The sequence below is a fragment of the Trachurus japonicus genome, chromosome 15, assembly GCF_045865225.1.
Source record: "Trachurus japonicus isolate A0001 chromosome 15, Traja_1.0".
NCBI classification, from domain to species: Eukaryota; Metazoa; Chordata; class Actinopteri; order Carangiformes; family Carangidae; genus Trachurus; species Trachurus japonicus.
Window position 1 is genome coordinate 3,350,190 of NC_140921.1, and position 17,242 is coordinate 3,367,431.

Genomic DNA, 17,242 nt, shown 5'->3' on the forward strand with positions numbered 1-17,242 from the left:
AGGTTCAGGCTGATTGTGCTGGACCAGATTTCTTTGTCTTACTTACTTACTCACCTATTTTCTTTGGTTTCATCCTTCTGCTCTTTGGGGTCCAGGTCTCCAGATTTTGTGCATTCAGCAGGGTCAGAGCTGCTGTGGAGGTGAGCACATTCTCCCATCAGGTTTGTTTTTTATAAATCCCAGTACCATAGGAAAATATCTTAACACTGGACAGCAGATTTCCAATCTACGAGTAATTCTAATTACAACCAAGGTTCAGGCTGATTGTGCTGGACCAGATTTCTTTGTCTTTCTTACTCACATGTTTTCTTTGGTTTCATCCTTCTGCTCTTTGGGGTCCAGGTCTCCAGATGTTGTGCATTCAGCAGGGTCAGAGCTGCTGTGGAGGTGAGCACATTCTCCCATCAGGTTTGTTTTTTATAAATCCCAGTACCATAGGAAAATATCTTACTTTGCCTTAAAAACCAAATCACCATGTTCACAACTGGTAATTATGACTAATTTCCATGATATAAATTGCAGCTGTATTGTAGTTCTGACCACACTGGACAGCAGATTTCCAATCTACGAGTAATTCTAATTACAACCATGGTTCAGGCTGATTGTGCTGGACCAGATTTCTTTGTCTTACTTATTTATGGCGCGTTTCCACTAGCGTGCTTCGGCTTGGCTCGGCTCGGCGCGCTATTTGCGTGTTTCCACTAGCACGCAGTACCTGCAACCAGGTACACTTTTGGTATCACCTCAGCCCTGGTTCCAAGCGAGCCGAAGCGTTACTAAAACGTGACGTCAGCCGACTGCCTTCCACTGATTGGCCGATGAGTGTCGTCACTGGAAGCGTCATAACCGCGCGACGACCGACTAGAATGTAAATAAAAACAAGACTCAAGACAAGACACCACTTTTTACTGCTTCAGTTTGTACTGCTGTTTGACTTCAAACACGAGATGGCTTCTCAGAAGAAATCCACTCCTTGGTCGGCCGAGGAGGTCCAGACGTTCCTGACTCTGGTTGCCGAAGAAAGTATTCAAAGGGAGCTTGACGGCACCACACGGAGCGAAAGGGTTATGACGACCCTGCCCACGTCGAGGAGGCACCAAGTGATACTCAGTTGTAATGGAAACACAACCAAACCGAGCCGAGCCGAGCCGAGCCGAGCCGTATCAAGCCGAGCCGTGCTAGTGGAAATGCGCCATTACTCACCTATTTTCTTTGGTTTCATCCTTCTGCTCTTTGGGGTCCAGGTCTCCAGATGTTGTGCATTCAGCAGGGTCAGAGCTGCTGTGGAGGTGAGCACATTCTCCCATCAGGTTTGTTATCCCAAAAATTGCTTATAAGTGGTGTACGCCTTTTGTGCGTATGCAGCGTTTCTAATGAGGCTCCAGGTCTTATTTGTACTTGATGAAACACAGCCATGCAAAACTTTTTCAGCCTGAAATCCCCACCTTTGATTGACAGAGGGCTGTTGATCTTTGAAGGTCAAAAAACGACCCATAGACCCGTCACTCTTCATGGACACACAGCTGGCTGTAGGACTGTGCCCTCCCTGAGAGAACCTAGGAGGAGAAAAACACTCATCAGGGGCCAATACTATGAAGCAGATTCAACAAACCCGGGGTATCTTTCAGTTACCCGGCTTCACTTATAAGAGAATAATCGCGATCACGCTAAGTGGTCACACGATGGTGGTTATCAACTCTGTAAATCAACCCAAGGTTTTCCTGTCTAGGTATGATTCAGATTTATAAAACCATGCGTGTGCACACTTGCACTTGCAGCATTACACAGGGCTCACTACTGCCTTCATACATTTACAGTGATTAGATTGATCGATAAAACTTTGAATAATTAGCTGAATCAGTTAGTGAATCAGTTACATTCTGAGAAATGAATGAACATGACGCTTTCTTTATGCCAGTTTTTGTGATAAGTAGGACTGACAACAACAGAATAAAGATTGTGTGAACCATCACTGGCTTTTCCCAGGCTTTGAGATTTAATTTACACCCGATCCTATGTTAACAGTACCATAGGAAAATATCTTACTTTGCCTTAAAAGCAAAACTACCATGTTCACAACTGGTAATTATGACTAATTTCCATGATATACATTGCAGCTGTATTGTAGTTCTGACCACACTGGACAGCAGATTTCCAATCTACGAGTAATTCTAATTACAACGAAGGTTCAGGCTGATTGTGCTGGACCAGTTTTCTTTGTCTTACTTACTTACATATTTTCTTTGGTTTCATCCTTCTGCTCTTTGGGGTCCAGGTCCCCAGATGTTCTGCATTCAGCAGGGTCAGAGCTGCTGTGGAGGTGAGCACATTCTCCATGTTTGTTTTTTATAAATCCCAGTACCATAGGAAAATATCTTACTTTGCCTTAAAAACCAAACTACCATGTTCACAACTGGTAATTATGACTAATTTCCATGATAGAAATTGCAGCTGTATTGTAGTTCTGACCACACTGGACAGCAGATTTCCAATCTACGAGTAATTCTAATTACAACCAAGGTTCAGGCTGATTGTGCTGGACCAGATTTCTTTGTCTTACTTACTTACTCACCTATTTTCTTTGGTTTCATCCTTCTGCTCTTTGGGGTCCAGGTCTCCAGATGTTGTGCATTCAGCAGGGTCAGAGCTGCTGTGGAGGTGAGCACATTCTCCCATCAGGTTTGTTTTTTATAAATCCCAAAAATTGCTTACAAGTGGTGTACGCCTTTTGTACGTATGCAGCGTTTCTAATGAGGCTCCAGGTCTTATTTGTACTTGATGAAACACACCCATGCAAAACTTTTTCGGCCTGAAATCCCCACCTTTGATTGACAGAGGGCTGTTGATCTTTGAAGGTCAAAAAACGATCCATAGACCCGTCACTCTTCATGGACACACAGCTGGCTGTAGGACTGTGCCCTCCCTGAGAGAACCTAGGAGGAGAAAAACATCACAACTCATCAGGGGCCAATACTATGAAGCAGGTTCAACAAACTCGGGGTATCTTTCAGTTACCTGGCTTCACTTATAATAGAATGATCGCGATCACGCTAAACGGTCAGACGATGGTGGTTATCAACTCTGTAAATCAACCCAAGGTTTCCCTGTCTAGGTATGATTCAGATTTATAAAACCATGCGTGCGCACACTTGCAAACAAATATAAACCACAGAGTGTCTTTTTCTGGTTCGGTCGGTGTTGTGAATTGGCTGCAGGTGTGAAAGTGGCAACATGACATGTTGCAGCAGCTGTCAATGGCGGCAGCGGCACAGAGTGCACGAGGTGTGGTTTCGGTGCACTGCCCTAAAATGCTGGACCCGGTTCAGCACATAGTTCCAACCCAGAGCACAGTTCTAGTGAATCTGAAACGAGTTATTAACCAGTCACCATCATGGGCCAGAAGACCCTCTCCCTCCTTATTTTCTTTCAGTGGTGCCGTGGTGCAGCATTACACGGGGCTCACTGCTGCCTTCATACATTTACAGTGATTAGATTGATCGATAAAACTTTGAATAATTAGCTGAATCAGTTAGTGAATCAGTTACATTCTGAGGAATGAATGAACATGACGCTTTCTTTATGCCGGTTTTTGTGATAAGACTGACAACAACAGAATAAAGACTGTGTGAACGATCACTGGCTTTTCCCAGGCTTTGATATTTATTTGACTCTCGATCATATGTTTACAGTACCATAGGAAAATATCTTACTTTGCCTTAAAAACCAAACTACCATGTTCACAACTTGTAATTATGACTAATTTATATGATATACATTGCAGCTGTATTGTAGTTCTGACCACACTGGACAGCAGATTTCCAATCTACGAGTAATTCTAATTACAACCAAGGTTCAGGCTGATTGTGCTGGACCAGATTTCTTTGTCTTACTTACTTACATATTTTCTTTGGTTTCATCCTTCTGCTCTTTGGGGTCCAGGTCTCCAGATTTTGTGCATTCATCAGGGTCAGAGCTGCTGTGGAGGTGAGCACATTCTCCCATCAGGTTTGTTTTTTATAAATCCCAAAAATTGCTTACAAGTGGTGTACGCGTTTTGTACGTATGCAGCGTTTCTAATGAAGCTCCAGGTCTTATTTGTACTTGATGAAACACAGCCATGCAAAACTTTTTCGGCCTGAAATCCCCACCTTTGATTGACAGAGGGCTGTTGATCTTTGAAGGTCAAAAAACGACCCATAGACCCGTCACTCTTCATGGACACACAGCTGGCTGTAGGACTGTACCCTCCCTGAGAGAACCTAGGAGGAGAAAAACACTCATCAGGGGCCAATACTATGAAGCAGGTTCAACAAACTCGGGGTATCTTTCAGTTACCTGGCTTCACTTATAATAGAATAATCGCGATCACGCTAAACGGTCAGACGATGGTGGTTATCAACTCTGTAAATCAACCCAAGGTTTCCCTGTCTAGGTATGATTCAGATTTATAAAACCATGCGTGCGCACACTTGCAAACAAATATAAACCACAGAGTGTCTTGTTCTGGTTCGGTCGGTGTTGTGAATTGGCTGCAGATGTGAAAGTGGCAACGTGACATGTTGCAGCAGCTGTCAACGGCGTCAGTGGCACAGAGTGCACGAGGTGTGGTTTCGGTGCACTGCCCTCAAATGCTGGACCCGGTTCGGCACATAGTTCCAACCCAGAGCACAGTTCTAGTGAATCTGAAATGAGTAATTAACCAGTCACCATCATGGGCCAGAAGACCCTCTCCCTCCTTATTTTCTTCCAGTGGTGCCATGGTGCAGCAATACACAGGGCTCACTGCTGCCTTCATACATTTACAGTGATTAGATTGATCGATAAAACTTTGAATAGTTAGCTGAATCAGTTAGTGAATCAGTTACATTCTGAGGAATGAATGAACATGACGCTTTCTTTGTGCCAGTTTTTGTGATAAGACTGACAACAACAGAATAAAGATTGTGTGAACCATCACTGGCTTTTCCCAGGCTTTGAGATTTAATTAACTCCTGATCCTATGTTTACAGTACCATAGGAAAATATCTTACTTTGCCTTAAAAACCAAATCACCATGTTCACAACTGGTAATTATGACTAATTTCCATGATAGAAATTGCAGCTGTATTGTAGTTCTGACCACACTGGACAGCAGATTTCCAATCTACGAGTAATTCTAATTACAACCAAGGTTCAGGCTGATTGTGCTGGACCAGATTTCTTTGTCTTACTTACTTACTCACCTATTTTCTTTGGTTTCATCCTTCTGCTCTTTGGGGTCCAGGTCTCCAGATGTTGTGCATTCAGCAGGGTCAGAGCTGCTGTGGAGGTGAGCACATTCTCCCATCAGGTTTGTTATCCCAAAAATTGCTTATAAGTGGTTTACGCCTTTTGTGCGTATGCAGCGTTTCTAATGAAGCTCCGAAACACAGCTATGCAAAACTTTTTCGGCCTGAAATCCCCACCTTTGATTGACAGAGGGCTGTTTATCTTTGAAGGTCAAAAAACGACCCATAGACCCGTCACTCTTCATGGACACACAGCTGGCTGTAGGACTATACCCTCCCTGAGAGAACCTAGGAGGAGAAAAACACTCATCAGGGGCCAATACTATGAAGCAGGTTCAACAAACCCGGGGTATCTTTCAGTTACCCGGCTTCACTTATAATAGAATAATCGCGATCACGCTAAGTGGTCACATGATGGTGGTTATCAACTCTGTAAATCAACCCAAGGTTTTCCTGTCTAGGTATGATTCAGATTTATAAAACCATGCGTGCGCACACTTGCACTTGCAGCATTACACGGGGCTCACTGCTGCCTTCATACATTTACAGTGATTAGATTGATCGATAAAACTTTGAATAATTAGCTGAATCAGTTAGTGAATCAGTTACATTCTGAGGAATGAATGAACATGACGCTTTCTTTGTGCCAGTTTTTGTGATAAGTAGGACTGACAACAACAGAATAAAGATTGTGTGAACCATCACTGGCTTTTCCCAGGCTTTGAGATTTAATTGACTCCCGATCATATGTTTACAGTACCATAGGAAAATATCTTACTTTGCCTTAAAAACCAAACTACCATGTTCACAACTGGTAATTATGACTAATTTCCATGATAGAAATTGCAGCTGTATTGTAGTTCTGACCACACTGGACAGCAGATTTCCAATCTACGAGTAATTCTAATTACAACCAAGGTTCAGGCTGATTGTGCTGGACCAGATTTCTTTGTCTTACATACTTACTCACCTATTTTCTTTGGTTTCATCCTTCTGCTCTTTGGGGTCCAGGTCTCCAGATGTTGTGCATTCAGCAGGGTCAGAACTGCTGTGGAGGTGAGCACATTCTCCCATCAGGTTTGTTTTTTATAAATCCCAGTACCATAGGAAAATATCTTACTTTGCCTTAAAAACCAAACTACCATGTTCACAACTGGTAATTATGACTAATTTCCATGATATAAATTGCAGCTGTATTGTAGTTCTGACCACACTGGACAGCAGATTTCCAATCTATGAGTAATTCTAATTACAACCAAGGTTCAGGCTGATTGTGCTGGACCAGATTTCTTTGTCTTTCTTACTCACATGTTTTCTTTGGTTTCATCCTTCTGCTCTTTGGGGTCCAGGTCTCCAGATGTTGTGCATTCAGCAGGGTCAGAGCTGCTGTGGAGGTGAGCACATTCTCCCATCAGGTTTGTTTTTTATAAATCCCAAAAATTGCTTACAAGTGGTGTACGCCTTTTGTACGTATGCAGCGTTTCTAATGAGGCTCCAGGTCTTATTTGTACTTGATGAAACACAGCCATGCAAAACTTTTTCGGCCTGAAATCCCCACCTTTGATTGACAGAGGGCTGTTGATCTTTGAAGGTCAAAAAACGATCCATAGACCCGTCACTCTTCATGGACACACAGCTGGCTGTAGGACTGTACCCTCCCTGAGAGAACCTAGGAGGAGAAAAACACTCATCAGGGGCCAATAATATGAAGCAGATTCAACAAACCCGGGGTATCTTTCAGTTACCCGGCTTCACTTATAATAGAATAATCGCGATCACGCTAAGTGGTCACACAATGGTGGTTATCAACTCTGTAAATCAACCCAGGGTTTCCCTGTCTAGGTATGATTCAGATTTATAAAACCATGCGTGCGCACACTTGCAAACAAACATAAACCACAGAGTGTCTTGTTCTGGTTCGGTCGGTGTTGTGAATTGGCTGCAGATGTGAAAGTGGCAACGTGACATGTTGCAGCAGCTGTCAACGGCGTCAGCGGCACAGAGTGCATGAGGTGTGGTTTCGGTGCACTGCCCTCAAATGCTGGACCCGGTTCAGCACATACTGTAGTTCCAACCCAGAGCACAGTTCTAGTGAATCTGAAATGAGTTATTAACCAGTCACCATCATGGGCCAGAAGACCCTCTCCCTCTTTATTTTCTTCCAGTGGTGCCATGGTGCAGCATTACACGGGGCTCACTGCTGCCTTCATACATTTACAGTGATTAGATTGATCGATAAAACTTTGAATAATTAGCTGAATCAGTTAGTGAATCAGTTACATTCTGAGGAATGAATGAACATGACGCTTTCTTTCAGGTCAGAGCTGCTGTGGAGGTGAGCACATTCTCCCATCAGGTTTGTTTTTTATAAATCCCAGTACCATAGGAAAATATCTTACTTTGCCCTAAAAACCAAACCACCATGTTCACAACTGGTAATTATGACTAATTTACATTATATACATTGTAGCTGTATTGTAGTTCTGACCACACTGGACAGCAGATTTCCAATCTATGAGTAATTCTAATTACAACCAAGGTTCAGGCTGATGGTGCTGGACCAGATTTCTTTGTCTTACTTACTTACTTACTTACTTACTTACTTACTTACTCACATGTTTTCTTTGGTTTCATCCTTCTGCTCTTTGGGGTCCAGGTCTCCAGATGTTGTGCATTCATCAGGGTCAGAGCTGCTGTGGAGGTGAGCACATTCTCCCATCAGGTTTGTTTTTTATAAATCCCAAAAATTGCTTACAAGTGGTGTACGCCTTTTGTGCGTATGCATTTCTAATGAGGCTCCAGGTCTTATTTGTACTTGATGAAACACACCCATGCAAAACTTTTTCGGCCCGAAATCCCCACCTTTGATTGACAGAGGGCTGTTGATCTTTGAAGGTCAAAAAACGATCCATAGACCCGTCACTCTTCATGGACACACAGCTGGCTGTAGGACTGTGCCCTCCCTGAGAGAACCTAGGAGGAGAAAAACACTCATCAGGGGCCAATACTATGAAGCAGGTTCAACAAACCCGGGGTATCTTTCAGTTACCTGGCTTCACTTATAATAGAATAATCGCGATCACGCTAAGTGGTCACACGATGGTGGTTATCAACTCTGTAAATCAACCCAGGGTTTCCCTGTCTAGGTATGATTCAGATTTATAAAACCATGCGTGCGCACACTTGCAAACAAACATAAACCACAGAGTGTCTTGTTCTGGTTCGGTCGGTGTTGTGAATTGGCTGCAGGTGTGAAAGTGGCAACGTGACATGTTGCAGCAGCTGTCAACGGCGTCAGTGGCACAGAGTGCACGAGGTGTGGTTTCGGTGCGCTGCCCTCAAATGCTGGACCCGGTTCAGCACATAGTTCCAACCCAGAGCACAGTTCTAGTGAATCTGAAACATTACATTAACCAGTCACCATCATGGGCCAGAAGACCCTCTTCCTCTTTATTTTCTTCCAGTGGTGCCATGGTGCAGCATTACATGGGGCTCACTGCTGTCTTCATACATTTACAGTGATTAGATTGATCGTTAAAACTTTGAATAATTAGCTGAATCAGTTAGTGAATCGGTTACATTCTGAGGAAAGAATGAACATGACGCTTTCTTTATGCCGGTTTTTGTGGTAAGTAGGACTGACCAAAGAAGGAAGAGCGCGCACACTCAAAAAGAAAAAAAGAAGTCAGGAGGTGATTGGCTAGTAAACAATTTAAAAAGAACAAGAAGCCAGCAACACCCAGTGTCTTTCTGATGTCTTTATTGCCTCACTGGTACAGGCAACTACCACAGACCGGTTTCAACGGTTTTATAAGTAGGACTGACAACAACAGAATAAAGATTGTGTGAACGATCACTGGCTTTTTCCCAGGCGTTGAGATTTAATTGACTCTCGATCATACAGTACCATATAGGAAAATATCTAGTTATTCTCAGCATGTTAGGACTGGATGATTTATTCCATGCAGCCGTGCCGTCCTCTCCTCCTGCGCTCCGGGAGTGGACAATATGATGGAGAGACGGTGATTAAATATAGAGAAGGAATTTTGATTTGGAATTTTCAGTTAGATTCTAACAAGATGTTTTTGAATCATCAGTCCAATGCAAAATAACGCCCTTGAATTAAATCACCGTAGGAACATGGATCTAACGCATGATATGGGTTGAAATTAAATGTGTGACGGGCGATAATAAAAAAAAGAAACATAATCGTTCTTCAATCTGATTTCAGTTCACCACCACACCGTCTGTGTCGCCAATTCTCCTTTTATTCCAAACTATGCGTACGGATGGGTCAGAGAGTTTGCTTAGGGCTGCACACATTCTCCCGTCAAATTAGTGTTTTATAGATCACAATCTTGGCGTGGAAAGTCACATACGCCACTTTCAGGCCCCGTTTTGTGCGTACGCAATGGTTATAAATGAGACCCAGGTCTTATTTGTACACGATACAACACACCCATGCAAAACCTTTTTCATCTGAAATCCCCACCTTTGTTTGACAGAGGGCTGTGGATCTTTGAAGGTCAAAAAACGACCCATAGACCTGTCACTGTTCATGGACACAAATCTGGCTGTAGGACTGTACCCTCCCTGAGAGAACCTAGGAGGAGAAAAACACTCATCAGGGGCCAATACTATGAAGCAGGTTCAACAAACCCGGGGTATCTTTCAGTTACCCGGCTTCACTTAAAGCAGAAGTAAGCGATCCGGTGGTTTTGGCTAACTTCTTGTCAGCCGATGGAGTTAGCAGTCCCCGCCCTCGTCCCTACGTCACCACATGCACGCGCATCCCTTGGCTGCACACACAGAGAGGACCGCCCCTTTATGCCGTTCTCTCTCCTCATTGGATAAAGGTTGTAGGATACAAGGAATGTTTTCTCCTCGGCTTACAGCAGAGCAGAGTGACTGACAGACCCGTGTTTCAGACCAAACACTCTATATAAGTGATTGCTGTCGGAAGATAGAACTATTTAAGACTTAAATTAACACAAACATTCCGCTTACTTCTGCTTTAACCAAATAATTGCGATCACGCTAAGCAGTCAGAAGCTGCTTAGCGTGATGGTCACATGATGGTGGTTATCAACTCTGTAAATCAACCCAGGGTTTCCCAGTCTAGGCATGAACGTGTTCACATGAAACGGGCGGAGTGTGCAGCATCTGACCAATCACAGACATGGACACGTTTGACAGCAGCTGCAGCAGCGCAGAGCGGAGTGATTCACTAACGAGGAGCAGACACACATGCACACATTCTCCCGTCAAATTCACAACATTGGCGTGGAAAGTCACATATGCCACTTTCAGGCCCTGTTTTGTGCGTACGCAATGGTTATAAATGAGACCCCAGGTCTTACTTGTACCTGATGAAACACACCCATGCAAAACTTTTTTCATCTGAAATCCCCACCTTTGATTGACAGAGGGCTGTTGATCTTTGAAGGTCAAAAAACGACCCATAGACCTGTCACTCCTCATGGACACACAGCTGGCTGTAGGACTGTACCCTCCCTGAGAGAACCTAGGAGGAGAAAAACACTCATCAGGTCTTAGTTGTACCTGATACAACACACCCTGGCCAAACGTTTTTAGTCTTAAACACACACACACAAAAATAAGGATCCGCCATATAAACAGAGAAGTTTGTTACTGAATAAGAACCACTAAAATGTGTTCTGTCATTACGAAACAAAACTTACACGTTATTATGAAATCCATTCATATAAATAATGTGAGTGTGTGCGTGGACTCCCAGGAGTATCAATATCAATTTTGCCTCTTCCTTCGTTTTCGCAAATACACCCTTTATATGTGATATGTGAAAGGTAATACTTGATCCACACAAATGTATCAATTTCACATATTTTCTTTGGTTTCATCCTTCTGCTCTTTGGGGTGCAGGTCTCCAGATTTTGTGCGCACATTCTCCCATCAGGTTTGTTTTTTGCGCCTTTTGTGCGTATGCAGCGCTTCTAATGAGGCTCCAGGTCTTATTTGTACTTGATGAAACACACCCATGTAAAACCTTTTTCATCTGAAATCCCCACCTTTGATTGACAGAGGGCTGTCGATCTTTGAAGGTCAAAAAACGACCCATAGACCTGTCACTCTTCATGGACACACAGCTGGCTGTAGGACTGTACCATCCCTGAGAGAACCTATAGGAGGAGAAAAACACTCTTTAAAGCTCATAAATCCACTAAAATTATCACTGAACAGAAGACATTTTGAAGTTGACAGGTGATACTGAACAACACTTACTGATACTACAAATTTAAATTTCTGCAGAATACTGCTGCAAGACTCAGAGGATATTGTATTAGCATTTGTCACATGATTGTACTGTGGTGTGGTCAGTCAGTCATTCTATTTTTATGTCTAAATTCTTCACCTTTGATTAACAGAGGAGGGGTGTTGGTCTTTGAACAGCAGATCACCCAAAGACAAGTAGCGCTTCATGGGTGCACTGCTGGGTACAGGATTGTGCAGTCTCTGATTGCTCCTGAGAGAGAAACCCTTTAATTAAAATTCATATAAAAGCAGACTGATGGCTCAGACCTATCCAACTTTACCCCTTCTCATAATAACATGTTCTCTCTGACTACTGTCAAATCAAAATAATATTCTGGGTTGCTTCCAGTGTAAACATGCAAGGCACAATACTTTTTAAAGAACAATACCAGTCATTTTATATCTTTATGCCAAATAACTTTAAAGTGGATAAGAAGAAGAAGAGTGTTATGGATGGGCAGAGATTCTAATCTCACCTATGAGCTTTGAAGTTGACAGGTGGTACAGAACAACACTTACTGATATTACAAATTTTAATTTCTTCAGAACACTGCTGCCATTTTTCACATGATTGTACTGTGGTGTGGTGATTCAGTCTGATAAAAATACTCAATTATTTTCATTCCATTTTTATGTCTAAATTGTTCACCTTTGATTAACAGAGTGGTGTTGGTCTCTGCGAAACAGATCACCCACAGACCAGTAGCGCTTCATGGGTGCACTGCTGGGTACAGGATTGTACAGTCTCTGATTGCTCCTGAAAGAGAAACCCTTTAAACAAAATTCATATAAAGCAGACTGATGGCTCAAACCTGTCCAACTTTAACTTTCTCGAGCGACAGAGCGAACGATCGCTCCGTCACTCGGTCGCTGTCACTCGGAGCCCCAGCGATTTTTCGACAAAAATAAAAGGTCCAGTGTGAACGCGCCTTTAGAAGGACCATGTTGGGTCGGACCGGGTTGAGAACTCTATAGTAGGCTCCAAAGACAGGAGCAGCTCTGACTTGGCTCGTTGCCAGTGGGAAAGAAAACTGGTTCTTTGGAGGCAACAGAGTTGGACCAGTTAAGAACTGGTACCTGCACCAGGTTCTTTTTGCTGGAAAAGACTTTTTGACTGAGCTTTGACTGGTACTGGTGCCAGACCTGGTGCTGCTGGTGGTGAAACAGAGGCTGATACTGGTCCTGGTACTGGTACTGGTCCTGGTCCTGGTGAACTTCTGACTAGTACCAATACTAGATCCATCTACCATAAGCTTTGACTTGTAGTACTGGTCCTAGTCGTGGGACTGAGTGTCCATCGATCCACACTCAATTTTCGGGCCGTTTGGGTGCGCCAATTGAGTGCACATAGCGCACTACATTTTCGCACACTGCTCAGTGTGAACGCACTTATGCACTCAAAATATTAAGTGTAAGTGCAGAAGTGCGCGATTTGGGACACACCATAGTACTGGTACTGGTGCTGGTACAAGGGTGGCGAACAAGGATGTTCTCCCTGAAGTGACAACTACTATGAAATCAAAATAATATTCTGGGTTGCTTCCAGTGTAAACATGCAAGGCACAGTACTTTTTAAAGAACAATACCAGTAATTTTATATTTTTTATGACAAATAACGTTAAAGTGGATAGGAATATCCTTTCTAAGCAGTAGAAGAGTTATGGATGGGCAGAGATTCTAATCTCACCTATGAGCTTGGATCTGGCTGTGATGACCTCTCCACATGACATCTTTTCTAGAGGTAGGGAATCCCTCCTCTCTGTTCTTGTACCAACTCATAGTCAAGTCCCCACCTGTTGAGAGAAATCAAGTTACTCCTTATCATACTCCACTGACACTACTACATGTTGGTTTTAAAATGCATCTTTACTCTCTGGAATTCTGAAAACCGCAACTTAATTGCACTGATTGCTGCTATAAGCACTTTGCACTTTGCCTACAATTTCTTTTTGGTGTTCTGTGTTCCTCCATTCTGAATGAGGAGATGTACGTCTGTGTTTTCAATGTTGTCCCCCTGTTGTTCATGTGGCTACTTGTGCGGTGGTGTGTGTGTTGCCTCTGTGCCGTCCAAGAGTTCACCTGTGTTGTTCTATGTCTTGGTTTCTCCTGTATTTGACTGTGATATGTATTTTTCTGCGATCTGTATTTTATTGTGAGTTTTATGTTGGGACTACAGATGGAAATTAGCCCTAGTGGCTAAATCTGGTACAACCATCTCTTCTCTATTTTAAAAGTGATCAATGGTATTGTAAACTGTCTTGTATTAATAAACTATTTAAAAAAATAAAAATAAAAAAAGCCCGGTGGTATTGTGGTCTGGAACAGGGATCTCAAACTTTTCAGCCCACAACCCCCAAAATAACGCTTATGGATTTTCACCCTCAACAGTATGGAACCTCGTGTACTTGCATGAATGAAACACTGGATCTGAGTTAATTCCTTTAGAGTAACCTGTGGATGTGTTGTTGTTGTTGTTCTTGTGGCTTTGAAGTGATAATTATTCTGATTGATGTGATATTTCTGTTCTTGTATGTTCTACATTATATCGATTTTGTCTGCAATGTTGTTGCTCCTAATACTCAGTGATTATCTTTATCTTTTTTTGTGCTGTAATCCTGAGATTACGATACTTTTGATATTATGTGCTTAAACAATCCTTTAGCATAAATTATGCTGACCTTTTATATTACGATTTGAATGAATTTGACTTTCTGAGGCCAGTTCATATTTTATATGGTATTTTGCCATCGAAACAATGTGTATATTGTATTCTTTTTGTTGTTCAGTTATCTATGTAAATTTGCAGAGTGCTGTTTCCTATTCAAGCCACTGCCTTCCTGTGCTCAGTATGAGACTGATGAAGCTGTAAGAGAAACACGTTGATCCTCATCCACCTGTCTTGTGTGTGGTATGTAGCCGTAATATATGTGGATTTCTTCACATGGCTCTACTATTGCCACAATACCAGCACATTGACTTCTGCTGTGAACCAAAATATTGGGACAGGTGCTTATATGACAGTTTCATGGTAACCTGTTACTTTTGTGTGTCATTTGTCCAGTCAGAGCTTGTTTAGGCAATTTGTCCAAAATCCAAAATGAATCAACTTACCTTGACAGATGCTGCGAGTTCACATCCACATCTGCTCCCGAAGACTTCTGACTTTCATCTGTGAAGGAAATAGTCGGAGCTGAAATCATCTGTCAAATTATTCATCAACACATCAACAGAAAACTAGTTTCTCATATTCTCCTGAAACCAACAAGTACCAGCATGCACCTGCAGACTAGTTTTGCATTTCACAACTGATGATTGGCGTGACCTACTAACACCCTTACCTACACACACTGTGTGATTTTACAGTTGAATTTAAGCTCAGAATAAAACCTCAATGTAAAAATAATTCCATTTAAAATTCAACAATCACCAATAATTCAATAGCTTGTACATTTATGAATATAAAATGAATTGTTGAAACAAGACAGAAAATAAACTTACTTAGTAGATAAACACAGTCCAAACCGCCAGAGACTCTTAAACCACATCGCGCAGGAGAAAAAGTGCTGGGAACTGCCTACAACTGGAGAACAGGTTTTTTTTTTTTCCTTTAACGAACAGGCCTCTGCGCAACATTAGTTTACTACAAGACAGAAGACACCAGGGGCGGACTGGGGCAATAAATCAGGCCAGGAATTTTGATACCATCCAACAACCACCAGATTCACGCACACAAGACTGCTCCACTTTCAATGCATGCTGTCCTCATGTCAGCTGAATAACAGGTGCCCACACACACACCTTGTTCTGTTTCTTTTTCCTATATAATGTGATTCCTGTTAGAGCCATCCCATAATGATGGAGCAGTTATTTTATTTCATTTTAATCTTATGAACTATAAGCATTGTCACAGTCAGTAATCCTCTTCCGTAGAAATGGTCCCTCTGATCACATAGGATTGAAAAACACAATTACAGAAAGAACATAATCATATCAGATACACTTTAGGTTCCCATTAGACTCTTAAAACAACTCAAAACCAAAAACACCAATACTTAAACATTTTACACTAACTACTGATCATTAGTTATACTACAGTATGGACTATAATTATCAGTATTTTGTACATCTTGTACAGAATGACTATTGTCATTCATCCAGCAGGGGGCGTCCTCACACTACATATCATGTTCAGAGTCCTGAAAAACTGAGGAAAAGTTAAACTTTAAGTAATTAAACATTAAGAAATGATACTGGTTCAGCTGTGACTGACTTCCTATTTATTGTAAGAGAGGAAAATTGCCTGTTTTATAAAAAGTGACCCAGTAGAAACTGAATCTACTGAGGGATGATGTCATGATGAATAAATGTCTCTGTCCTTCCTGTTCTATTGAAGCTCCATTATTAACAACTGAAGGGGGTGTATGCAGTCTCCATGGCAGCATGAAAACAGGGCTGAGGGATGCTGAGGGGGTCCAAACTGGCAGACTGGTTTACTGGCTGTTTCCTGCTGCTGCTGGAAAAAAAAACAAGAAGTGACTGAGGTTCAACAGATTTCATGTTGGTCTGGTTTCTGGACATTTTGCCACTAAGTTTCAACAAAGATATTTTATTGGTTAAATAACAATATTTTTCTTCTGGGCTTTTAGCTAAGATTTTGAGTTATAAAGTTTAAGTTTGTTCTGTGGGTGGAAATAAACTCTCAGACAAGGAGAACAAAAAGTGCTCCAGTGTTTCACAGAAACTAACTCTGGGTAAATTCCCAAAAGCTCTGATTTGTCCTGACACACAAATTCAAGTACGGTAGGAACCCACTGAATGCACAAGAGACCCATAAGTTGTTTTACATATTTGAGAAGGAACCAAGAGAATCTGTAACCATCAGCAAAATATCAAGTGGTCATATTAAATAGTTTGTTCTCAGTTTGAAGAAAAAAACACCAGTTTTAAAAAAAAATTACAAACTTAACCCATTTCTCAATTCCAGTATTGACGAGGCTGACAGATACAAATAATGGGCTGCAATGCAGTGAGGAGGAGAAGGAGAAAGCACAAGGAGAAGAGTTTTTGTTTCAAATCCTGTTATAAGCTGTTATAAAGTCTCTACCTACATTATAATTGTTAATATTACTATTGCAGTGGGCCTGTCAGTAGCAGCTGTGTTGTCAGTCTGTCTGTCAGTGAATCTGATGATGTAGCAAACTGATCTTAGGTGAAGGATCGATGCAGTTAGAGACAGTGACACTCTTCATCCTCCTCCTCCTCCTCCTCACTGCATTATAGCAGGAGGTGTGTGGGGCTAATGAGGAGGTAAACGCTCTCCTGGGAGAAGCAGAGTAAGAGTCTGCAGCGTCTCCTCTGCAGAGACTGAAAGTGGAGCTGACAGGAGGGACGACGGGCTCCACCTACCTGTGACCTTCACCTCCTCCAGCGGAGACAACTACTCCTCTTCCTCCTGAAATAATGCGATGGATTTGAAGCAACAATTAAAACTATAAACTAAAAAATATTTCGGGTTGGCCATGTCGTTGTCTGTTCTGGTTTTGAAAAGAAATGCAGAGAAGTCTTAAAAACTGAAAACTGTTTCCCCTGTGTTCAGTTTGCACCAAATCTGAGAGGCTGGACTCTGTCAAAGGAAAACAGGATAGAAATAAATCACTCAGTCTCTCTGTCTTCTTCACTGT

The 17,242-nt window shown here is 42.1% G+C and overlaps 2 protein-coding genes and 1 long non-coding RNA gene across 4 annotated transcripts; all 3 read right to left on the reverse strand.

The window, feature by feature from the left end:
* Positions 1 to 955: 955 nt before the first annotated feature.
* Positions 956 to 3,950, reverse strand: LOC146973032 (uncharacterized). Its single transcript, XM_085799145.1, has 6 exons — positions 3,899 to 3,950; positions 2,823 to 2,933; positions 2,573 to 2,650; positions 1,446 to 1,556; positions 1,204 to 1,281; positions 956 to 1,007 (listed from the first exon to the last, which is right to left on the reverse strand). Coding segments are annotated over exons 1-6 (432 nt in total). The 5' UTR covers positions 3,901 to 3,950.
* A 42-nt stretch (positions 3,951 to 3,992) lies between these two features.
* LOC146973033 (uncharacterized) lies at positions 3,993 to 8,242 on the reverse strand. Of its 2 annotated transcripts, none has more exons than XR_015037706.1 (4): positions 8,130 to 8,242; positions 6,670 to 6,936; positions 5,223 to 5,300; positions 3,993 to 4,259 (listed from the first exon to the last, which is right to left on the reverse strand). It is a non-coding gene; the product is annotated as an uncharacterized LOC146973033 (long non-coding RNA). The 2 variants fall into 2 exon arrangements; XR_015037707.1 differs by lacking the exon at positions 8,130 to 8,242 and adding an exon at positions 7,883 to 7,935.
* Positions 8,243 to 8,842: 600 nt separating this feature from the next.
* LOC146973034 (uncharacterized) lies at positions 8,843 to 17,015 on the reverse strand. Its single transcript, XM_085799146.1, has 9 exons — positions 16,968 to 17,015; positions 15,360 to 16,074; positions 14,673 to 14,730; positions 13,249 to 13,354; positions 12,211 to 12,318; positions 11,318 to 11,428; positions 10,681 to 10,791; positions 9,727 to 9,870; positions 8,843 to 8,849 (listed from the first exon to the last, which is right to left on the reverse strand). The coding sequence occupies exons 4-9, from the start codon at positions 13,338 to 13,340 to the stop codon at positions 8,843 to 8,845; spliced, it is 573 nt and encodes a 190-aa protein (XP_085655272.1). The 5' UTR covers positions 13,341 to 13,354; positions 14,673 to 14,730; positions 15,360 to 16,074; positions 16,968 to 17,015.
* Between the last annotated feature and the right edge of the window lie 227 nt (positions 17,016 to 17,242).